Source organism: Sus scrofa, chromosome 17, assembly GCF_054392235.1.
Source record: "Sus scrofa isolate SSC_HxYL_T2T_F1_AM1 chromosome 17, Sscrofa_HxYL_maternal_Yorkshire_Landrace_v2.0, whole genome shotgun sequence".
In the NCBI taxonomy this organism is placed as follows: Eukaryota; Metazoa; Chordata; class Mammalia; order Artiodactyla; family Suidae; genus Sus; species Sus scrofa.
Window position 1 is genome coordinate 43,661,044 of NC_139399.1, and position 24,815 is coordinate 43,685,858.

At 40.8% G+C, this 24,815-nt stretch overlaps 1 protein-coding gene across 3 annotated transcripts in view; it reads left to right on the forward strand.

Moving 5' to 3' along the window:
* Positions 1–268: 268 nt before the first annotated feature.
* ASXL1 (ASXL transcriptional regulator 1) overlaps positions 269–24,815 on the forward strand; it is an 81,358-nt gene continuing 56,811 nt past the window's right edge. Inside the window, exons 1-3 of one of the 3 annotated variants that reach the window (XM_085003533.1) lie at positions 269–589; positions 6,057–6,139; positions 8,639–8,747. In XM_085003533.1, coding sequence (XP_084859659.1) covers positions 533–589; positions 6,057–6,139; positions 8,639–8,747 — 249 coding nt within the window. In that variant the 5' untranslated portion in view covers positions 269–532. Of the gene's footprint in view, positions 590–6,056; positions 6,140–7,259; positions 7,319–8,638; positions 8,748–24,815 lie in introns of those variants that run through there. The other 2 variants (XM_085003532.1, XM_085003531.1) reach the window with 2 other exon arrangements.

Below are 24,815 nucleotides of genomic sequence, written 5' to 3' on the forward strand. Positions count from 1 at the left end.
GTCCCCCTCCTCACTCTTCACACACACTCACACACACCCACAGCAGACACGCATATACCCTGGCGCCGAAGGGAAAGCCGCGTCTCGCCTTCCTGCCCCGCCGCCAGTCTAGTCTTGGCCCCTCAGCAGAGCGGGAAAGCGGAGGCCAGAGCTGTGACCTCTGACCCCATGGTTATGCGGTGCCGCCGCATTCCTTAGCGATCGCGGGGCCACTGCTGCCGCCGCCTCCACCGCCACCGCCGCCGCGGGCGACTGACGCAGCGCGGGCGCGTGGAGCCGCCACCCCTCCCCCACCGCCGTCCTCGCGCCGGGTCTCGCGCCAGCCGGTCCCCAGCGCGCCCGCCCCTTCTCCCCGGCCGCACCCGAGTCCTCGCGCGCCGCCGCCGCCACGCGCCCCCCGCTGCTGCTGCCGCCGCCGCCGCCGCCGCCGCCGCCGCCCCAGCCCCGCGCCGCCGCCGCCGCCCTAGCCCACCCCGCCCGGAGGTCCCGCGTGGAGCCGCCGCCGCCGCCGCCGCCGCCGGGGAGGAGGAGGATGAAGGACAAACAGAAGAGGAAGAAGGAGCGCACGTGGGCCGAGGCCGCGCGCCTGGTGAGGCGGGCGGCAGAGGGGGGCTTGGTGGGGGGGCGTGTGGAGGGTGGGTTGGGCGGGCACCCCCCCACCGGGAGGGGGAGGGGTGAAAGCCCTGCCCACCGCAGGAGGGGGCGGGCCACTCGGGAACGGGACAGTCCCCCCCCAAGGCGTTCGGTGGGGAGAGGTCCCCCGCCGGGTCGGATGTGGCGCCTTTTTCTGCACGCTTCCCCCCCCCCCAAATTCCTGCGGAGGGGCGAGCTGGCTGGCCGGCTCCTCCCTCTCCGGGCGGCGGGGCCTCAGCCACCCCTCCCCCACTATTTGGCAGTATCTCGGGGGTCTGGGGAAGCTTCGTTTGTGCACCCGGGGGAGTTAGGTTTCCGGGAAAGGTCGGAAGCTCCTCCCTCGCTTCCTGGTGGGCAGTGGGGTAGTGCGTTTGACTCCGGGGGTGGGAAAGAGCCCCCAGTTTCAAGGACGCGAGTGGCATTTTGAGATTTCGAAATCTAAACCAGGTGTGTGGAGGGAAACAAATGCTTACTCCCAGCTTGAACCCTGAGCTGTGGTTCTCAAACTTTAGTGTCCTGTGGGGACACCTGGGGAGGTTGTTAATGAATACTCATCTTAGGGTCCTACCTAAGACCTTTTGAGTCTTAGATTCTGAAGTAGAGCCTGAGTATGTTCATTTTAACCAGCTACCCAGGTTGGTTGTAATGCAGGTGGCCCACCGACCACACTTTGAGAACTGCTGACTGGACTTCATAAGTCTGGACATAGGCATTCTGCAGAGAACTAAGTACACTTTGCAAAGAATGTATCTGTGTGTTCTCTATTCCTTGTTGTCCTGGTGCATGTATACATGCAGTGTTGGACAAAGACTAAGTGTCTCTGAAGATACTGCTTACTGAGGACTTAGCAAAGGAGAGAGTAATTTGAGTATTTGGAGCTGTCTGGTGAGGGAGGTTGTGAATTTTCTGTTCTCAGTGTCACAAGACTTGCAAGTGAAATATCTTCCTTTTGGATTTGCACCCACAAAGCTAAGACACTTTGAGACATATTCTTATAAAATCTTGCTGATGACAGTAGTAACAGGTTATACTTGTCTCAGAAATGTCACTTTCTCAGAATTATCACAAAGCAGGGTTATAGTGCAGATGGCACACTTGTCTCTCGACAACTTGTAGTTTATATGCAATTGCTATAATTCACTTTTAATGATGAATGAAGCTCAACTTTCTAATCTTTCATTTTATTGGAGAGTGAGGTTCTTGCCTCAGAGGTGTTGTGCAGAAGAAGATGAACGTGTGTTTGAGGTTTTTAGAAAACTATGGTTCAACTTTTTCTTTCTTGGAGCCTGTAAAACTCAGTCGTTGACTTAAAAAGAACTAATGCTGTTTAGTTTATAGGAAAAATTTGGAGTACCTGATCATCTTCCCCAGGCATCTGTTACCCAAGGAACAGAAGTAGCAATTAGTTTGTGTGTTGAAGTTTTGTGCTTCAGTTAACTTGTTTTGGTTTGGCATATGAAATATGAAGATTTCGAGGTACCTAAATATTTTTCTCAGATTCAGTCAAGTTTGGAAGTTTTGGTTAGCTTTCAGGATCTCTTGTTAACTTTAGGATTTTTCCAATGTTTCTTCACCTGGAAACAAATTGAGGCCTGAAGGAGAGTAGGAGAGAGCCAGAAGGCCGTGCTCTCTTTCTCCTTGAGTTGGGTCTTTTCATTGAAATTCTCCTCTTGAGTTTCTGTTATGCAGGTGTTTATGACTTTGGGCACCAGAAGGAAATTTGCTTGCCAGAGTTTTACTTGTTAGAGGTAGGTGAAAGTACCTTTAAATCCTGTGTTATGTACTGACGGAATTCTAAAGTCCGCTTGTCTCAAAGCTCTGTTAGCTCTTCCTGGTTGAAAGGCACTAGGAATTTGGGGTCCACTGTTCTGTTAAGTCTCTTTAGGTTCTTGAATTTACTGTTATTTGCACTTCAGTATCCAGGTTGCTATTTCTGTTTTACCATTGTCTCAACTCTTGCCAGATTATCCTGGTATGTTCTTTATCTTCTTTTTCTTCTATGGTTATTCATTTAAAAAATATTAACATGAATAGGAATTACTTTCTGGTGCACTTAGATACCTGGAAGCTGACTTGTAGGACTATGGTGTGTAAGTCTGCGTATGTTTTATTATTCTTTGTTTAGAGTTTTCGGTCTCTTTGGATGGGATCAGTTGGTGGGTGAGCAAGAACTTTTCTCCCCTCATTGAAAAAAAAAAAAAAAACGGTGTAACAAGTGCTGGAGCGTTTGTGAGCGCTTACGCTGGAGAGAGAGCAAGCAGCTTGACCTGAGTGAGCTGTAATGGTTGGATCGTAGATTGGATCTAATTACTCTTTGAACAGGTGAATTTGGAGTTCTTGCCATGGCACTCAGGTGCACTGACTTGGGGGCAGTTTCATACTGCCCCCGACCTTGCTGAGATTGGTGGCTAGCATAATACCAGGAACATTTTTAAAATCTATTTTGGTAGGAAAGAAGAGATTTCTGGACAATTTCAGTAGTGTAGTAAACCCCAAGAGGTTGATTTTTGTCACTGTTAATTATGTTGTTGAGAAGTAGATATTCTTTCAAACATTTTCTAGCGTTTTTTTTCCTAGATGTAAGAGAGAGACTTCATGGGGGTTGGGTAGGGTATAAATCCTCCTGCTTGTTAGGAACAGTTTGCTTGGGAGAAATAGCTGAGTGGATTTCCCTTTAAATTGAATGCCCTTAAATGGATTCTCCCTTGCTTTGAGAACCTCTGCATTGCATGCTTTCTCTTTCACTTTGATTCATGACTGACCATTCTTACATCAAACATTTTTTCCCCCTTTGAAGTTGGAGAAGAGATACTTTTTTTTAAAGTATACTCTAGAAAGACAGACTAGGGATAGAACACTGGTGAATTGTTCTTACACTAAAAGCTGAAGGCATATACAGTTTTAATAAAAGCGAATACTTTGTATCTTTTGATGTAACTTCCCTTTAGAGATTTTTGTTTCCTCTGTCTTAGATTCTCAGGCTCTTCCTGACTGCTGTTTAGATAACTGGTAACTAATTTTTCAGTCAATGCTTCTTAAAAAAAATTCATCATACAAAAATTTGCTAGTCCAGCTCACAGTTAGTATTGAAGAAGAAGTTACATGTGTGGCCGTGAGCATTAGTAGCCTGTACCAGAATTTATTGTGGGTATGTTCACATCAACACTGCTTAACTTGGCACTTAGGTTTTCGGAATGCAAAGATGAATAAGGTTTGCCCTTGAGGAGCTTATGGTCTTCTGGGGCTGGAGAAGGTCCAGACACATGAATAGAATTTCATTACAGGCATGGTAAGTGCCATCATAGATGCATAAATGGTAATAGGCATCCTGGTTGCTGCTTATTGTCTAGGCATAATTATGAATAATTCCTCCTTTTACTCTCAAGTGTCCTACTTTGGAAGATAAATTATATGTGTTGTGCAACTGTGGGACACTGAAAAGAGATGATTAACTCTGTCTGGCAGAGAACAGAAAAGGCTTCCTGGAGGAAGGTGCTCTCTGAACTGAATCTTGAAGGGTGAGTAGGAGTTAGGCCCATCATAGAGGATGAGCAGGAGCTGGTAACAAAATAAAGGAATGTGTGTGTGTTCACTTGCAGGATGGAGAGTGTGGACACTGGGCAGAACTACACGTAGTTATTGGAACATAAAGTTTGTGGAGTATCAGTTGGGCAGTCCTGTAGAGAGACAGGTAGAGACCAGATTCTAAGGGCCTTGGGTGCCAGGCCAGCACACACCTACTTTGTATCGCATTTTAGGCACTGACTGCACTGTCTTTAATCTCTAAAACAACTCTGAGAGGAGGCCATCAGTATCCTTCTTTCACAAATGAGGGAACGTGGGCTCAGAGTGGGTAGTAACTTCCCCAAGTTTAGCAGGTCAGAATTTGAATCCGGGTCTGTCTGGTTCTAGAGCCTTTGCTTTTTCAGTGGGCCAGTGGTCTCTTTGGAAGCTTCAACTTTCACTGTACATAATAGGTTGTTGTCAAAAGACTTTAAAGGGGGAAAGTGATGAGGTCAGGTTTATTTTGTTGGACTGACCTCAGGCTGTGGTGGGTTAAGTTCTGCAAAAGCAGGAGTTTTTGATCTTGTTTACTGATGAATTTCTAAAATTGTCCCTAGCACAAAGGAAGTATTCCATGTGTCTCTTGAATGAAGGATGGCAGTAGCGTGAGAATGAATTTAAGGAAAGCAGGGCTGGTTGCAGGGATATTAGCAAAGAAGCTGTTATGTCAGGTTGGGTCAGAAACTGGCTGTGGGAACTGAGGGATAGGTGAGACTGAAGGATGATGCCTAGGTTTCTGAATTGGGTGGTGAGACAGACTTCCACCCAAGGAAAAGAAGATTAGAAAAGGGGAAATGAATGAGAGCAGAGGATCATGGGGGCATCCAGTATAGAACTGAATATCTGAAGCTTGGGGAGATATCCAGGCTGGAGGCAGAGGTTTGGGAGTCACCAGAATTTAGCTAAGAGTTGACACTGTGAAAGATAATAGTGTTACCCAAAGAGAATATAAAAACTGAACAAGGAGAGGCTAAAAATGGGACTACGGTAAATAGAGGTTTTATTTCAGCACCTACTTCTCCAAAACTTGACTTCCATTAGTTCTCAGGGCTCACAATCTTCCTTGGAGAAGTCCTGTCAGACTTTCTGCTTTACCTTTGTGGCAGAGCAGTACAGTACTTAGTCGGTACTGTTAAATGAGACTGCAAGATGTTGGCGTGGTTTGAAGTAACCTCAGCAGCTGCACTGGTAGAGACGGTGCAGAGATATTGACAGCGTGTCTTTTTCTTCCCTCAGAAGGATAACATTTCTTAACAACTCAGGTTCTTAAAGTCAGAAAGCCCCGGTTGCTCACAGAGATACTGCTGCCATGACTTTAGTTATAGAGGTTACTAATATAAACAATGCTCCATTTCTCATGGTTTTGCTTGCACCAATCATGTAGAAACGTAGCATCATGTTGCCAAGTGGCAAAATGTACTGTGGCAGTTACCGGCAGAATTTTACAACCCAGTGGCATAAGTTATCATTTAAAAACTAGGGGTGTTAAACTTCCTTGGGAAAGGAGATCTGAATGCTTTTCTGTCTTATAATTTATTGTGTAGCATTTTGTATTCTGTAGTTTAGCCATATTAACAGCATCAAGTTAAGCAGTATTCAAGGTTGCTAAGGCCCCACATACCATAACATATATGCGAAGGTGAAGTGTGTTTTCAGAATTGAGAACTAGAATATTTCATGTAATTGCAGTCACTTTCAGGGAGTAGATATATGTGTAATTTGGTTTCAAAAGTAAAATTGACTGGAAAAACTGAGTTGTCAGCAGTGTTAACCTCGTAGCAGAATTGTAGCCCATGTTCTATGCTGATGGACGTAAATGGAAGTTGCACACTGAAATCAGAACATTTCTGTTTCTTCAGGTATTAGAAAACTACTCAGATGCTCCAATGACACCAAAGCAGATTCTGCAGGTCATAGAGGCAGAAGGACTAAAGGAAATGAGGTTTGTGTTGCTCTTGGTGCTTAACGTGATGGTTTTATAGGACATGTGTCTTTCAGTAGATCTCCTATGTTGTGTGTCCTCTGAGTGGAGGGTGGGGATGGCTGGACAACCTTTGTTTTCATTAGCGGTGTAGCAGCTATCCCCATCCTTGCTCTTCCATAAATTTGAACATGGAGCTTATTTTTTGTGTAAGGAGTCAGCACATTTTCTCTTGTACTCTGTTTTGTAAGTTTCAGTGATAGAGAAGAAACAGACTGACAGGCTCCATCGTGTTTAAACCTACCCTTCTCTCTACCGTATCTGTGAAGTTTGTTTTAGGATCAGAGAAGTCTCATCACCATAAAATCCACTGACTTTTTTTTTCCCACTACTGATTCTAGCCATTCATGATATGAGCATACTAAACTGGGGCGTGACCTTGATTTTCTTATCATATGATGTATTTTTCCTAGAGAAGCAACAAATTAGAAACACAGAAAGAATCGCAAGCATGAATAAAAACCAGTAACTGATGTGAATCCTTTCTCTCCTCACCCCAAGGTGTAAATTAAATTTAAAAAATTTTAAATTTAAATGAAAGAGAAGCACAACATGGTTCCTTCTAGGACTCAGAACAAACAGCATATATTTTGCCTGTTAAGCTTTAGCTCCTTGAAATTGATCTTTTTAGGGTCAAAAGATCCTCACTTTTCAGCTGTCAGTTCAAACATTCTCTAGTTGACATTTTGTGGGGAGGGAAGTTCAGAACTGTCTAGCTCACATTCATTTAAATACTACCTATGGGAGTTCCCCTCGTGGTTCAGTGGTTAACGAATCTGACCAGCATCCATGAGGACGCAGGTTTAATCTCTGGCCTTGCTCAGTGGGTTAAGGATCTGGCATGGCCGTGAGCTGTGGTGTAGGTCGAAGATGTGGTTGGACTCCCTCGTTGCTGTGTCTGTGACGCAGGCTGGCAGCTATAGCTGCGATTGGACCCCTAGCCTGGGAACCTCCATATGTTGTGGGTGAGGCTCTAAAAAGCCAAAAAAAAAATAAATAAATAAATTAAAAAATTAAAATAAATACTGCCTGTGCACTTTGTGGTGTTAATAAATAATTGTGTTTTACTTTTGTTTTTTATGGGCTCTTTCCCATCATGCTGCTGTCTGCACTGCTGTTGGACCACTATGCCTATAGAAGGTAAATTAGTTCCTTTGGGACAGATGGCATTGAGAACCTTAACTTGTTTCTGTTTCTAGCTCTTATAGGAATTGTGAAGCAGTCATGGTGACTGGTGATGTGTGAGCAGCTCTGTAACTTGTAGACAGAGGTATAGTGTGTAGGAGTTAACACTGTTCGAAGAAGGACTCTGCCAGCATGTCGTTCCCCCTTGTAGCAGAGATGCTAGCACACCCACTTGATACTCCAGATTCTGCACAAAGGTTCTTTTAGAGATTGGTTCTTGGTGAATTTTTTTTTAGCATCCAGTGTGTTCCAAAGCAGAATAAGTAATAGAGCTTTTTTTTTTTTAATGGCTTTCTTAGACTTAGAATTTATTTTTAACACTCTGCATAAATTAGGGCCTCTAGTTCTGGAAATGCTGAGAGGCTTTACTTAAGATATTTATTTAACATGCTGGAGAGAGGAAGAGAAGGTGCACGGGTGAACCCTCATATCAACATGCTGGTGCCAAGCTCAATTAATATTTAATAATGGGCATTTGTCTGTATTTTTGACAGTTTTCTATTTTAAGATTGAGTAAGTATCCTCTAACTTACGTGAGTTGTCATTGTTTTGCAACCTACTATTGTAGCAGGGACCGTGAAATAACTTAATATGCCATCCTTTTTTTTTTCTTTTTTTTCCGTTTAATGTTTGAGCATTATTGGGTACTAAATCCATTTGACTTTTCTTTTTATTAAATTATTGCTCCTGAGTAGCTGTAAAATAAAAACCATCTGAGAAAAAGCAAATGAAATACTCTTCCTTTTGTGTGCTTAGTAAGGAAATATTTAACTGAGAAAAAAAAGGTGAGCTTATTTTCCTGGGGTAGCATCATTGATTTCTGTGGTCTTAGTGTTGAAAATGTTATGTGGCTGTTTTTGAGCAAGATATGGAGGTTGAAATATAGAGGGGAAACTAATTTAAAAGTTGGGGGTATAAAAATACTGGGTAATTTTTTTCCCAGAACTTCTGAATATACTTGCAAAATCATTGTGTAGTTTTTCTAAATTTCTTGAGAACTTGGTTTGTATTGTCAAAAGGCACTAAAGGAAGTGTGAGGTGTGGAGTGGGAATAACACATAACATGTCTTCTCCCAGAGCTCTCTGGGTGCGATTTACATGAATTTCATTTGTTCCTCTCTTGCTGCTTTCAAAGTAGAATACTTGTCATGGGATCTTTTCTTATATATGTGTTTCCTCTTCTTGATTTTGAAATAAGTGGAAAGGGATTAGATCTTTGAGTAAGTAGGCATACTGATTTGTATGACCTTCTTTCATTATTGTATATTTCTACAGTGGGACATCCCCTCTCGCTTGTCTTAATGCCATGCTGCATTCCAATTCAAGAGGAGGAGAGGGGTTATTTTATAAACTGCCTGGCCGAATCAGCCTTTTCACACTCAAGGTACGTAATATAAACTCTCCTTTGGTGCAGTGGTTTTTAAACTTTTAAGAATCACCGTAGATTTGGAATGAGGCCCATGAATTTACATTTCTAATAGGAAGGCGATGCTGAGCCTGTTGTTCCGAAATGGCATGTTGATTGAGATGTTGTAGTGTGAACAGGGTTTAGGAGTTATTTAGTCATATCAGCTACTGTGTCCATATTCAGTTTTTCCTTGTCTATATCTTTGCAGATTGTGTGCAGTAGAGGGATAAGTAAGTATGGGGGTAATTGTAAATATGCCTTAATAGGATTTTGTTTGTAATACTATTGTGAAGGATAAATTACTGGGCAGCTAAGTGAGACCTGCTCTATGGAAAATAACTGCAATGTGAAAATACTTGTGGAAATTTAAAAACTCACTAGCATTTATCGTGACACTAATTACAAAAGAAGATAACTTAAATCGGGTAGAGTTCATAATAAATCTTACATAGAGCTGAAATGAACAAGCTGTTTTGTGATGTATCTGGCTATCATTTAAACCAGGGGTTGGCAGACTTTTTTTCTGTAAAGGACCAGATGATAAATCTCTTAGGTTTTGTGGACCACCGCATTATCTCTATGACAGCTGTTCAACTCTGCGACTTATTTGTAGCAGGAAAACAGCCACAATTAATGAACAAATGGGCATAGGTGTGTTCCAGTAAAACTTTATTTATAAAAACTAGCAGTGGGCTAGATTTGGCTTGGAATATAGTTTGCTGACTTCTAATTTAGACATAGTTGACCTGTTGATAGTGATGAAAATTTGATGTGGATCCTTAAAATTGTCCATAATGTAGTTAAAAATTGCAGTGGTCTATACATAGGCTTTTCCCGTTTAGTCCTGTTTTCTTGATAGACTTATTTTCTTTAATTAATTCAAAATTTAAACACTTGAGCAAATACCAGCTATATAACCTATGGTCATAAAACTTGATCTTTAGGTACACATTAGGTGTATCTTATGTTTGAATGGCTGTGCTATTCTGTATATTATTTTTATTTGTAATATTTTGGACTTTAAAAGATGGCATAGTACAGCAGAAATTGGCACAACATAGTAAATCAACTTTAACTTAGGAAAGAGGGAAAGAAAGAAAAAGCATTAAAATGTAATGTCAGGAACTGAGCCTTGGAAGAGACAGAGCCCTGAGTTCAAAATCTGGCTTTGCGGAGTTCCCGTCGTGGCGCAGTGGTTAACGAATCCGACTAGGAACCATGAGGTTGTGGGTTCGGTCCCTGCCCTTGCTCAGTGGGTTAACGATCCGGCGTTGCCGTGAGCTGTGGTGTAGGTTGCAGACGCGGCTCGGATCCCGCGTTGCTGTGGCTCTGGCGTAGGCCGGTGGCTACAGCTCCGATTCAACCCCTGGCCTGGGAACCTCCATATGCCGCGGGAGCGGCCCAAGAAATAGCAACAACAATAACAAAAGACAAAAAGACAAAAAAAAAAAAAAAATCTGGCTTTGTAACCTAAGACAGATTGAACCCCTCTTTATGGTGTACTCATCCCTGGCAGAGTCAGTCCTTAATAAATGGTAGCCTTTATTGATATTTCTTTAGGTTCCTTATCCTTAATTGCTTATTAATGGCATTTTTCTATTATATTATTATACATTATATAATTATATGTAATTATGTGAAGTTATAATTTATGTATATTATATATATTACAAAGATGTCTTTTAAAGGAACATTTCTATTTTAAAGGTGGAGAGAAATACCTCTTTCTGTCAACACCTTAAGGATAGGAATTGAGTTTTGTCTTTGTAATCTGGCTCTGGGTGGAATTCTTGGCATAGTCACATTTAATAAATGTTTGAACTAAATTAAATTTATTAATTTTAATGTATCTGAGTGCACTCCATTAAAACTGCTGTTAAGTTTGAAGGTGTTCTGTTGGTCTACATGTCGTGTCTGAGGTACATTTCATTGAAGCTGTGCTTGGCACATTCTCTCATCTGTGTGTGGCTTTAAGTTGCTTATTCTTCCTAACGGCTCGCTCGTTGGAGTTGTACCTCACTCCTCTGATAGTCTTTGAGCTCTTTTTGGGTTCATGGTTTGCTTGTCTCGTTCCCCCAGTGGGAGTGTAAACTTACTGAGGGCAGAGAGTGGGTGAATAAAGAAGGTGGTGCTCCCCCCCCCTTTTTTTTCCATCCTTTTTTTTTTTTCTTTTTCTTTTGAAAAAATTTCAAATCTGCAGAAAAAGTAGAGAACTACAGTGAACACCCCATCCAGCTTTTCTTCCTAATTATTACGGGTTTGCCACATTTGCTTTATTCTTTACATGTGTATGCTTTTTTCCTCCATACAATTTACTTCACCCCTAAATATTTTAGAATGTGTGTCTGAAGAGCAAGGACATTATCCTACATAACCACAATATCATTATTATAGTCAAGACACTTAACTGATACAGAGGTGTATAATAGAGCCCATATTCAAATTTTTTGTAGTTCTAAAACCATTCTTTATGGCTCACTTTTTGTTTTTGTTGTTTTTTTTCCTGTCTTTTTAGGGCCACACCCACGGCATATGGAGGTTCCCAGGCTAGAGGTTAAATCGGAGCTGCAGCTGCTGGCCTGTGCCACAGCCACAGCAACGCAGGATCCGAGCTGCGTCAGACCTGCACCACAGCTCATGGCAATGCTGGATCCTTAACCCACTGAGTGAGGCCAGGGATTTATATTGTTTTTTACACTTGGGATTTCCCATCCTTATAGAAACCAGTGAGAGCTCCTTTATAGTGTTCTGTATTTTTGAGACTTTCGCACTGAACTACTTTACTTTTGTGACTGCATGGTTGTGTCATTGGTGAGGTTAACCTGGCTTGGTGAGTCAACATTCCAGCACTCACTGTCAGGCATAACTGCAGTCATCTGAACACTGTTCCGTTTTATTGTAGAATGATGCTCAAATCAAGATGTCATGACTCTTCGCACTTAATTATCCTTATGTGCTGATATAGGGCTCAGCCTTCAGGGTCCTTTAATTCGGTTAACAGGCCCAGTTGAATCTTTTTATATGTAGAATATTTAATTTTTTTTTTTTTTTTTCCCTTTCCCTGTTCCTGTGGCATGTGGAGGTTCCTGGGCCAGGGGTTAAACCCATGCCATAGCAACCACCAGAGCCACAGCAGTGACGATGCCAGATCCTTAACCCACTGCGCCAGCAGGGAGTTCCTTAAAGAGTTTTAAAAACTCTTAGTAAAAGAAATAGATGACCACACTTGAGGTATCCATCCATTAAAATCCAGAGTTTGCAAATAAAAGAAAGGGAAAAAGCAAGTGGAGGAAGAGGGGGAAGTAATCATTGCAATTTTGCAGTTATTTATAGAACTACAATTAAATTATTCATGTACAACCCCACACTTAGAGCAATTCCAGAACTATTTATATTACCTTTAAATACCATGGAGAACACATGGAGGAAGCCTAGACTTCGATACAGTCAAATCATAAGAGTCTGTTATTTGAAAGGCAGTACCAGAATCCATTTTGATTTTTGATAGGTGCACAGCAACCAAGGTAATGTTTTAAAAATGCAAATCACATCATACCACTATCTTTCCTGGCCCTTGCCTACCTCTCTGATCTGCTCTTCTAGCCCTTTCCCCTTGGTCATTATACTTCAGCCAACCTGGCCTTCACTCAGTTTCTCAAACACCCCAAACTTGTGTTCACCTCAGGGCCCTTGGACTTGCTAGCCCCTCTCTCTGGAAAGCTCTGGTCTTGTCATTTGGTTTTTAGTCTAGAAGTGTCTTCACAGTGAAGCTTTCTCTAACTACCTATCTCAGTTCTACAACATTGTGAGGGTTTTTGATTCTTTCACAGTCCTACTTTGTCTGGCTGCTTGATTATCATTAGCCTCCCTCCACTAGGGTGTCACTGCAGGGGCTTTATTTTCACTGTATCTCCTGTATCTAGCAAATAATACATATGTAGTAAAATATTGGCTGAATGAAAAGTAGAAGATAGCATCAGCTAGTTGTTGTAATTCACCCTTCTTTTATGTTTTATTGTAGAATATGCATATTCTGGGTTGTTTTTTTCTTCTCAGCAAGTTGACTTTTAAGAACCCTTTCTTTCTTGCCCTCTTAGGGGCAGTTCTACATAAATCTGTGAAAGACTCTGCTGACACCAGAAATAAACCCCAGGCCATGGCTGTAATCTGGTTCCTCTAATTGGTGAAGGCAGAAACTGAGCCATTAGAAACAGTTTAAATGTCTTAGGTATGTTTTAGATATCATGTTATTCTTTTTAGCATTTTGAACATTGATTCATCTCCTTTGATAGATTGTGGGCAGTTGGTTTGAATTTCTTTACTCTGTGTTGATTATCTTGGTGTTTCTGATCGTGATCGTTCTTTTCTGTACCAGAATGAATGAATGGTATATGGTGGTAGCAAGAGCGCTGAACTAGGGTTGAGGTCTGGGTTCCAGTATTAGTGCCTCAGGTTCTATGGAATATCTAGGTTTATACCGCTCTGTCTCTAACACTGAGAAGTTGAAATAGATAGCCATATGGGAGTTCCCATTATGGCTCAGTGGAAAGGAATCTGACATCCATGAGGGACGCAGGTTTGATCCCTGGCCTCGCTCAATGGGTCAAGGATCCATTGTTGCCGTGAGCTGTGGTGTAGGTTGCACACGCGGCTCGGTTGCGTGTTGCTGTGTCTGTGATATAGGCCAAGCAGCTACAGCTCCAATTGGACCCCTAGGCTGGGAGCTTCCATATGCCGTGGGTGTGGCCCTAAAAATAAATAAATAAATAACTGAATAAATAAATACTTCAGGTGTTAAATCTTTCAGCCCATGAAAGGGAACTTTATAAGTAGATAACTGTGAAACTGCTCTGGTTGAAGCAAGCGTGAAGGCCCAGTTTCTTCATGTCTCCTGGATTCTGCCATCCATATCCTATGCCCCAAGCACCTAAGGCATAAAACCTCCTAGAGTGAAAGTTCAGTGAATATCCTTCCCGTGCTCACATTCCTTTGTCTAGACTCTCCTGTGTGAGAAGTAAGTCAGCCTTGGATATTTTTCTTTCCTGTTATTTTGCGAATCACTTGGAGTATACTGGAGGCAAATCCTGTACCACTCTGTACTGCATAGACGGCCTCCTTAGTAGAGCGGTTACCATTTGTTTTGGTTAATGGTTGCAGTAATTTGGTTTTGATGGAAGCTTTGACCCTTCAGTTGGTAAGAGCTTCCTTATTGGAGTAATTCTCAAGGATGGCCTGGATCCGCCTTTGAAAAATAGGGTATTCCTCATTCTGACAGGATTCTCAGGCAGCTCAGGGAGAAAAAGAACTTGATTGTTAATGGAGCCCCTGTCAGACTCTGGTTTAATGCCTAAGAGATAAGCTGCCTTTTGTCCTTCCACCTCCTCAAGTTCAAAGCCCTGTAAGAATGAAGTGGTAAATGCTAAAGGTCAGGGAGCAGAAGTTTGGAGGCACTATCATTGGGATGATTTTATAGCTCAGAGGGGTGGGCAGGGTGATAGTTTCAAAGTTTCTAAGGCAATATATGTATGTTTTAACAAAAAGGCTGTAAACATTTTTTAAAGTATGATCTTAAAGCACCAGGGTTCTAGGAAAATGAGATTTGTACATGCTCCAGGCTTCTTTGGGACTGTGTTTTTAAAAATGCTTAAATTTTTCTTTGGCACTTAATTTCTTCTCAGTCTTCATGTCAGACTTTTTCAGAAAGTTGTTTGAGGAACTTGTGTAGACTAAGAGAGTTGCTTCTTACTCTAGCTTAGCTAAATCTGGAAGAAAAGATGGAAACTGACGTTTAATTGAGTGCTAACTATATTCCAGGCAGGCATCATACTCCTCACATTGGAACATAAATGTTTCCTACTCCTGTACTAATGGGGAAACAGCCTGAGAGAGTTTAAGTAGAAGTCACATTTTTGGTTATTTGAGAGATTGGTGTTTAACACATGGAGCACAGTTTAGGATGTTCTAAGTTTCTACCAAAGGAGTTGGTTCTCAAATGTTTGAGGTACGTAGTTAAGGTTCTGAAAGAATAACTTCAAATTCTCTGTGCATCTTGGGGTGGGAAAAGAATAAGGAGCAGAAAAGGTAGCTATTTTCTTCAGGAAGATGCTGTCTTTTTTTGATTCAGTTGTAATAGATGGGCTTTAAAATGTGTGCTTTTAAGCGTCATGTAATCCTTTTGTTTTAGTCTTCTCTTTGGCACTTTATGCCAGTTTTTCTTTGGTAAATTAACTCCTGACAATTTGTCTTTTAAAACGGTTTTTTGGTTTTGTTTTTTTTGGTCGGCATTTCCATTGCCACCTTAGTCTTAAATTATCCTCATATGCTAGCTATTGAAATAGCTCCTGCCTGGTCTTCTTGCTTTTACTTTTGCTTCCTTAGAATCCCGTTTGCTTCTTTGTAATCCACACAGCAGCCAAAAGGAGTTTTTTTTAAAAAAACATAATTTGGGAGTTCCCGTCGTGGCACAGTGGTTGACGAATCTGACTAGGAACCATGAGGTTGCGGGTTCGGTCCCTGCCCTTGCTCAGTGGGTTAACGATCCAGCGTTGCCGTGAGCTGTGGTGTAGGTCGCAGACGCGGCTCGGATCCTGCGTTGCTGTGGCTCTGGTGTAGGGCGGTGGCTACAGCTCCGATTCGACCCCTAGCCTGGGAACCTCCATATGCCGCGGGAGCGGCCCAAGAAATAGCAAAAAAGACAAAAAAAAAAAAAAGAAAAAACCCATAATTTGATCATGACACATTTCTGTTTGATTCCTGTCAGTGGTTTCCATGATGTTTACCAAAAAATCTAAACCTCCCTCAACCACACTGCCCTAGTTTCAGTTCTTTGAATTCCTTTAGCCCAGTCTAGTTTAAGGGTCTCCCACTTGGAACTCTCTTCCCTCTGTTTTTGTCCGGCTCAACTTAATGGGTCTCGACTTAAATATCAGTCCCTCAGAGGAGCCATTTCTCTAAACTGAGTTTTCCTGTGGTGCCTTGAACTTCTTGTCACTTATAAATTTATAATTATATAATTATTGGGGTGATTGTTTGATATGTCTCTCCTAACTAGCTCTTGGGGCAGAGAATCTGTATTATTTTGTTCTTGGCTATATGCTGAGCATCTATCATAGTAGTTGCTTAATAAATATTTGTTGGATAAATGCAGTGGAAAAACACATGACATGGAAGGATATTGTTATGTCTTGATTGGTATCAGTTCTCTATGGCAGACAGTTGCATTGGTTCAGAGTGGTGATTTTTAGTGCTAAAATTGATACATGTGGAGTTCCGGTCGTGGTGCAGCAGAAATGAACCCAACTAGTAACCATGAGGTTGCAGGTTTGATCCCTGGCCTCACTTAGTGGGTTGAGGATCCGGTGTTGCCATGAGCTGTGGTTTAGGTCAAAGATGCAGCTCGGTTCTGGCGTGGCTGTGACTGTGGCCCAGCAGCTGTGGCTTCGATTCGACCCCTAGTCTGTGGACCTCCATATGCTGTAGGTGCAGCTCTAAAAAGCAAAAAATAAATAAATAAAAATAAATAAATAAATTGATACATGTGGTATGGAATGTTTACCAGGATCTCTTTTTCATGGAATGGAGTGTTTGAAAACCTCCAAAGTGTTAGCTTTGTTTTCTCAAAAGAAAAAAAATAGTGTCCAGTGTTGCTTTTGAAATCTAGTGCCATATTGATTTCTGATCTTAAGTATGTGCCCTACTTTTTTCTTACTGTCTCTCCCTGAGAGACGAGATGTTTTATATACTCAACATTTTAGGATGTTGTCCATGGTTATATAGTGTGGGTCTGTTTTGACTCCATATGCCTTACTCACATGTCTCATGGTTTTTGGTTGAGGGCCTATTCTTGAGAATCAGACTCTTAAATATTGTGGGAAATTCAGGGTACAGTGATTTTGTGGCTTCACTCCTGCAGCAGTGGGTAGTGATTGTTACTTAGGTGCATGGTGCCAGAGAAGGGGTGTTTGTCTCCTAATGCAAACTTTGTAGTTTCCACATTCCCAGCTGCATTCCTCATCCTTGTCTGTCCTGGTACCTGATTTAAGTTTTGAGCCTGTCTGGAGTTTAGGGGATGAATGAATCTGCTTGGTTCTTTACAGTATGTTCTTCCATAACACTTAGATTTCATCTTTGTTTTGCTATGTCTCCTTTGCTTCTCTGTTTCTCAGATGTCACTGACAATCTCCAAATTATATCCCTGCCCTGGATATTCCTTCATGAACATCAGACTTGTATATATTCAGGTGCTACTCTATCTCTTTTTGGGTACTAATAGGATCTCAGAATCATTAATTCAAATTAATGATTGTCCCATCTTAATCATTATTAGTTAGAATTCCCTCTTTTGAGTTGCTTAGGTTAGAAACCTTGGCGTCCTCTTGGACTTCTTTCTTTTGCTCTCATGACACATAATCATCAATAAATCCTGGGAGCTTAATTTTTGGAATATATCTCATTTTACTACTCCCCCTCCTCCCTCCTGATTTAAGCCACCATCAGCTTTCTCCTGGATTATTGTAGTAGCTTCCTAACTGGTTTCCTTATTTCTGCTTTTGCCACCCTCCTCAGCTCTGGAGCCAGGAAAATTTCTTAAAAAGGTCAGTCAGATTGTGTCATTCCTCCCATGCTCAGCTCCCCCACCCCCTGGCACCCCCTTCACACAGGGTAAAGGTCAAAACCCTTAGAGTTGTTTGCAGTGCCCCTTCTGCCTCCCTTCCTCACTCCCATCTCTTTTTCCTCTTACTCTCTCCCTCTGTTCACTCTGCTGATAAACACAGCGGCTTCCTTGGTGATCTTTTAACATGCTTTCACTATTCGTCTCAGGGATTTTGGCTTTGCTGCTTCAGCTGTCTGAAAGGCTTTCCCCCAAACACCTTCCTGCCCTGTTTCTGCACCTCCTTCAAGTCTGTGCTCAAGTTTCTGCACCTCCTTCATGTCTGTGCTCACCCTGACCTCTCCATACCATAACTCTCCCGATCCCCTTGTCCCCTGCCTTATGTGTATATAGTTTATTGTAATTATCTCCTATGACTTGAACTAGTCCACTAGGGAGAGGAGGTGGTTTTTTTTTTTTTTTTTTTTTGGTTGCACCCACGACATGTTGATGTTCTTGGCCTAGGGATCGAACCCATGCCTTAGCAGTGACCTGAGCCACTGTAGTGAGAATACTGGGTACTTAACCTGCTGAGCCACTTGGGAACTCCAGGAGTTTTAATTTTAGTTAAAGTTGTCTCTTCAGCCCTTAGGAAAAATAGAGGTACTCAGTAGTAAGTATTTGTGTGATTAAATGAATCATTTATTTATTTTGATTTGGTAATATAGTGAATTGTGTTAATAGATTTTTCTTCCAGTGCTCAAGCATCGTTTTATTCCTAGGATAAATGTTACTTTGACATGGCTTTCTTTTTAAATACACATTGTGGAGTTCCCGTCGTGGCGCAGTGGTTAACGAATCCGACTAGGAACTATGAGGTTGCAGGTTCAATCCCTGCCCTTGCTCAGTGGGTCAAGGTTCCGGTGTTGCCATGAGCTGTGGTGTAGGTCGCAGACGCGGCTCAGATCCTGCGTTGCTGTGGCTGTGGCGTAGGCTGGCGGCTACAGCTCTGATTCGACTCCTAGCCCGGGAACCTCCATATGCCGTGGGAGCGGCCCAAGAAATGGCAAAAAAGACAAAAAATAAAATTAAATAAATAAATAAATAAATACACATTGTTAGATTTAGAATAAGAATAATTTTTGGAGGGGATTTTTGCATCTGTATTCATAAATGACCTATATATGATATGTCTTTTTTTTTTTCTTTCTTGGCCATATCCATAACATGTGTAAGTTTCCCGTGGGCACAGATCCAGCTTCCATCACAGCAGCAACCCAAGCCTCTGCAGTGACAACACCAAATCCTTAACCTACTGTGCCACAAGAGAACTCTATAATATTTCGATTTCAGATCTTGTCCTGTTTTGGTATCAAAACAAGATGTTTTGTTTTATCTCTCTTGATTCTTTACAGTAGTCTACTAAGACAGGTTTTTTTTTTGGCGGTGTTTTTTTTGTTTTTTTGTTTTTTTTTAAGACCATGCCTATAAAATCTACCGGGCATATGTCTTTTTTTTTTTTTTTTTTAATTTGTCTTTTTAGGGCTGCACCCGAGGGATGTGTCTTATTTTGAGAATGTATTGTTTTTACTTAAAAGTAAAAAATAGTTGCAATATATAAATTATACCAAGTAGAATATATGCATATTTATATTGTTTTAAATAATAGTAACTAGGAAATAAATTGCCACTCCCTTATCCACCATCTCTCTCAAGAACAGAACACCCTCTATACTCTTTGAAGCCTCTGACGAGCACATCCCCTTTTCTCCCTGCTAAAGATGACCACTCTTCTAATTTTCTTATTAATCATGACCTTGCTTCTATTTCCAGGTTTACCCACATGTGTGTGTATTGCTGAACATGCCTTTTAAAAATATCTTTATGTGAATGGAATCACACTGTATGTATTTTTCTCTGGCTTGCTGCTTTTGCTTGTCGTTTCCAAGCTTGATCTGTGTTGGTGCCTTTAATTGAAATCATCATGTTTTCTGCTATATGCTGTCTTACGGTTTGAATATTTCGTGATTTCTTTGTCTATTCTGCTCTTGGTGTGTCTTTGGGTTCTAGTTCTCGCTGTAACAAACACTGCTGTGTTGAATACTCTTGTGTGTCTCTTGGCGCATGTGTGCAGTAGCTTCTCTAGGGCGTGTGTATTGCTGGGAATGGGACCAACTAGGAGGTTTTGCACCTGGTCATTGTTACCAGATAGTACAGCTGTTTATCAAAGTGATTGTATGAATTTACACTCCTTTCGTAATATATGAGAATTCCTTTTGCTCCACTATTATTGGTATAAAATAGTATTTTGTGGGTTTTTTTCCATGTTTTAAAATTATGGCATCATTTACATACAGTAAAAATTTACCCATTTGAATGTACTAATGTATAGTGTATGAGTTTTTTCTTTTAAATGCATTTGGTTTATTTTATTTTATTTTTTTTTCTTTTTAGGGCTGCACCCAAAGCATATGGAGGTTCCCAGGCTAGGGGTCCAATTGGAGCTGTAGCTGCTGGTCTACACCACAGCCATAGCAACTCCAGATCTGAGCCGTGTCTGCAACCTACACCACAGCTGACGGCAACAGCATATCCTTAACCTGCTGAGCGAAGCCAGGGATCAAACTGGTTGGGTTCATTAACCACTGAGCTATGAAGGGAACTCCAGTTTTTTTTTTACTTCACATTTGTTTTGACATTTTATCTGGCATTTTATCAGTGCTATTTATTTATTTATTTTTTGCTTTATGGGGCTGTACTCTCGGCATATGGAGGTTCTCAGGCCAGGGGCCTAATTAGAGCTGTAGCTGCTGCCTATGCTACAGCCACAGCAGTGAGGGATCCAAGTCATGGGTTCCTAGTTGGATTCATTTCCACTGCGCCATGATGGGAACTCCCTATCAGTGCTATTATATGGCTTGAATGCAGTTGCTCCAGTAAATTTTGGTGCTAACCTGCTTCTCCTTCCCCTGAAAATTGTTTTACATTTATGTACAGTAAAATTCACCCTTTTTAGGTTATAGACCTTTGAGTTTTAACAAACACATGTAGTAATTGCCACTGTAATTAAGGTATAGATCAATGCCATCATCCCAGAAACTTCCTCACTGCTTTTTTTTTTCTTTCATCTTTTTAGGGCCACGTCCATGGCACATGGAGGTTCCCAGGCTAGGGGTTGAATCGGAGCTGTAGCTGCTGGCCTACAGCACAGCCACAGCAACACAGGATCCGAGTTGTGTCTGCAACCTATACCACAGCTCAGGGCAACACCAGATTATTAACCCATTGATCGAGGCCAGGGGTCGAACCGTCCTCATTGAAATTAGTCAAATTCATTTCCGCTGAACCATGATGGGAAGTTTCCCTCCATGCTTTTTTTAAGTCAACTCCTCTTCCCTCCCCAGCTCCTGGCAGCCATTGATATGTTTTCTATCTTTAAAGTTCTGCCTTTTCCAGAATGTCATGTAAATGGAGTTACACATTACAGAGCCCTTTGAGTCTGGCTTCCCTTGCTTAGTATGAAATATTTGAGATTTAACTATCTTTTAATGTGCAGTAGTTACCCTCTCTGAGGTTTCACTTTCTGCACTTTCAGTTACTGGTTGTTCATCTGTGATCTGAAAATCTTAAGTGGAAAATTCCAGAAATAATTCATAAGTGTTAAATTGTACACTGTTCTAAGTAGTGTGACAAAATCTTAAGCCATCCCACGCCATTCTCCTCGGGATCCCCAACAATTGACAGTGTCATGGCTCAGTGATCTCGGGTTATGTCCAAAGCAGATGATCTTCCTTTTGAAGGAGGTTGATCGTAGTCTAACACTACGTCACATTGCATCATTCACCTCACTTCATCTCATCATGTAGGCGTTTTATCATCTCATATCATCACAAGAAGGGTGAGTACAGTACAATAAGATAATTTTGAGAGAGAGCACATCTGTATAACTTTAATTACAGTATATTGTTATAATTGTTCTAGTTTATTATTGTTAATCTCTTCCTGTGCCTAATTTATAAATTAAATTAAACTTCATCATTGGTATATGTGTATAGGAAAAAACATAGTATACATAGAGTTTCATACTATTTCAGTTTCAGGCTTCCACTGGGGAGCTTGGAACTTACTCCCCACTGATGGGGGGGAACTGCTGTGTTGTTCAGCCTCAAAAGAGAATGAAGTATCGATATACAGTAGTCCACCCTCATCTGTGCGACTGCTGAGTATCCATAGTTGATTCTTTTTTGGTGCTGAATTACATCCCATTGTATGGGTCTACCATGTTTTGCTTATCCATTCCTCAGTTGGTAGACATTTAGATTGTTTCCTTCTTTGGACTATTAAGAGTAGTGAGTGCTACAAATATTTGCGTATAAGTCTTTGTGGATATTCGTTTTATTTACTTTTGGGTAGATACTTAGGAGTGGAATTGCTGAATTATGTTGTAATTTCTGTTTAATTTTTCTAAGAAACAGCTAATCTGTTTTCCAAAGTGGCTATGTAATGTTTCATTCGAGTTTTTTTGTTCTTTAGTAAAATTTTTTCTTTTTCCCCGGCAGTATCATTTTTCTCCTGAAATCTATTTGATATTGATATAGCCCATCCAGCTGTCTTAGAATTCGTTTTTGCATGGTATATTTTTTCCATCTTTTTGCTCTTAACCTAGCTATGTCTTTTATATTTAACAGTCCTTTGTATTTCTAGTTGGGTCTTATTTATTTTTATCCAGTCTAATAATTTCTAGCTTTTAAATTAGGATACTTGGACTATGTACGTTTAGTGCAATTACTGATGTGGTTAAATTAAGACTCCCATATAGTTCTTCGTTTTCTCTTTGTCCTGTTTTCTTTTTTCCTTTTCCTGCCTTCTTTTGGATTGAGTATTTTTATTTTTTATTTATTTTTTGGCTGTACCCAGGATATGCAGGTTCCCAGGCCAGGGATTGAAATCTGAGCTGCAGCTGTGACTGTGCTGCAACTGAGGCAATGCTGGATCCCTAACCCACTGCACTGGGCTGGGGATCAAACCTGCATCTCTGCAGCGATCCTGAGCTACTATAGTTGGATTCTTAACCCACTGCTCCATAGCAGGAACTCTTTATTTTTAATTTTTTGGTATTTCTTCAGGACATTTAGGTATTAAATTTTTTTTAATTGAAGTACAGTTGACTTACATATACATATCTATTTTCAGATTCTTTTCTATTATAGCTATTATGAAATACTGTCTATAGTTCCCTGTGCTATGCAGTAGGTCCTTGTTTATATTATGTATAGTTCTGCTAATCCCAGATTCCTAATTTATCCCTCCCTTCCTTTCCCCTGAATTGATTATTTTTAATATTCCCCTTTATCTTCACTTTTAGCTCATTAACTATATCTCTGATTTTTTTCAGAGGTTACTTTATTATTTACCAAATGCACCTTTAACTTATTTCAGACTGTTTTTTTTTTTTTTTTTTTTTTTTTTTTTTGGGCTACACCTATGCCAGGGATGGAACCCAAGCCACAGCTGGGAAATTCCTCAGACTACAAAGGTCTTTAAATAGTATCACACATTGTACATAAAATATAAGATCTTAATGATGCTCTTTGTGCTGTTCTTTCCATACATTTTACTATACTCTTCACAAAACATTACTACTTTTGCCTTAAACAATTCTTTTAGGCATTCTCTTATGGCATAGTGGGTTAAGGATCCAGTGTTGTCACTGCAGGCGGCTTGAGTCTATGGGGTTCTATGGGTTGTGGGTTCTGTGGGTTGGGGACTCCAACAAGCTGTGGGTGCAGCCAAAAAAAAAAATTATTTTAAAGAAATTTAAAAATGGGGGGGTAGTATTGCTTTACCTTCATATTTACCATTTCTAGTTTCTTCATTTCTTTGTGAAGGTCCAAGTTTCCATTTGTGGTGAATATCTGTGACAAATTCAGCTCTTCTTTCTGTGACAGTCTTTATTTTGTCTTGAAGGATATTTTAGCTAGATATGAAATTCTACATTTACCAGTCTTTCGTTTTCTGGTTTGCATAGTTTCTGATGAAGAGTTTGTGGTAATTCTTACATGAGTTGTCTTTTTTCCGTTTCAGGTTTTAAGTTTTTTTTCCTCTGTATTATAGGTTTTGACAATTTGATTATGGTGAACTTCGCATATCTGTGGGTAAAATTAGAAATTTTATTTTATTTTTACTTTTTTTTTTTTTTTTTTTTTTTTTTTTTTTGATTTTTAGGGCCACACCTGTGGCATATTGAAGTTCTCAGGCTAGGGGTTGAATTGGCACTGCAGCTGCCAGCCTGTACCACAGCCACAGCAACTCTGAAATCCAAGCTGTGTCTGTGACCTAGACTATAGCTTGTGGCAGTGCCAGATCCTTAATCCACTGGGCAAGGCCAGTGATTGAACCCATATACTAGTTGGGTTCATTACTGCTGAGCCACAATGGGAAATCCTCAACTTTGAAATATTTTCAGCCATTATTTCTTTTATTTTATTTTTTTTTCTATTGTCCTGTTTCTTCTGGCATGACACGTATGTTTGACCACTTTATATTGTGCCACAGATCGTAGATGCTCTGTTAATTTTTTCCAGTGATTTTTCTGTTTTATTTTGAATATTTTCTATTGGTACTGACCTTTTCTTGTGTAGTGTCTAATTTGCTGTTTAATCTCATCCAGTGAAATTTTCATTATAGATAATTGTATTTCATCTCTAGAAATTCCATTTTTTCTTATTTTATATCTTTTTTCTCATTAAGTTTATTCTTTTAATCCTTGATCATATTGCATCCATTTATAGTAGCTGTTTTAAGTCTTTCTACTAATTCCATTCCTGTCATTTGCTATTGATTGTTTTGCTGATGAGTCACATTTTCCTGCTTCTTGGCATATCTAGGCTAGGTGTTTTCGTTTAGATGCTGACAATGTGAATTTTACATTGTTGGGTGCTACAATTTATCTTCCTTTCAAGAGTGTTGGGCTTTGTTTTGGCAAATCATTAGGTTTCTCTCTTTGGATTAGTTTTCTCCATTTGAGGCTTATTTTTAAGCCTTGTTAGGGCAGATCAGAGTAGCTTTTCTCTAAGGATGATTTAAATCTTCTAGCAAGATATTTCCCTTCTGGGGTCTCCACCAAATGCCTGAGATGTTTAACAATGCCACTCCACTCTAACTAGTTATAACTTCTAACTCTCTAGGCCTTGTGCTGAGGGAAGATGTGGGGGGATTACCTCTGGGAATTAATTATTCAGCCATTCATTGTGCAGCCTTTCGGAATTTCATCCTATACATATGCAGAGACCCTGTGCAGATTTTTGGAAGTCTTTTTCTGCAAAGCTTCCTTGTCTCTGGAATTCTCTGTGTAGCCTCCTGCCATCTCAGCTGTGGTCTCTGCTCAGCTCAGGAAATTGCTGTGCTCTGCTTTAGATCCCCCACGTGTGTGTGTGTGTGTGTGTGTGTGTGTG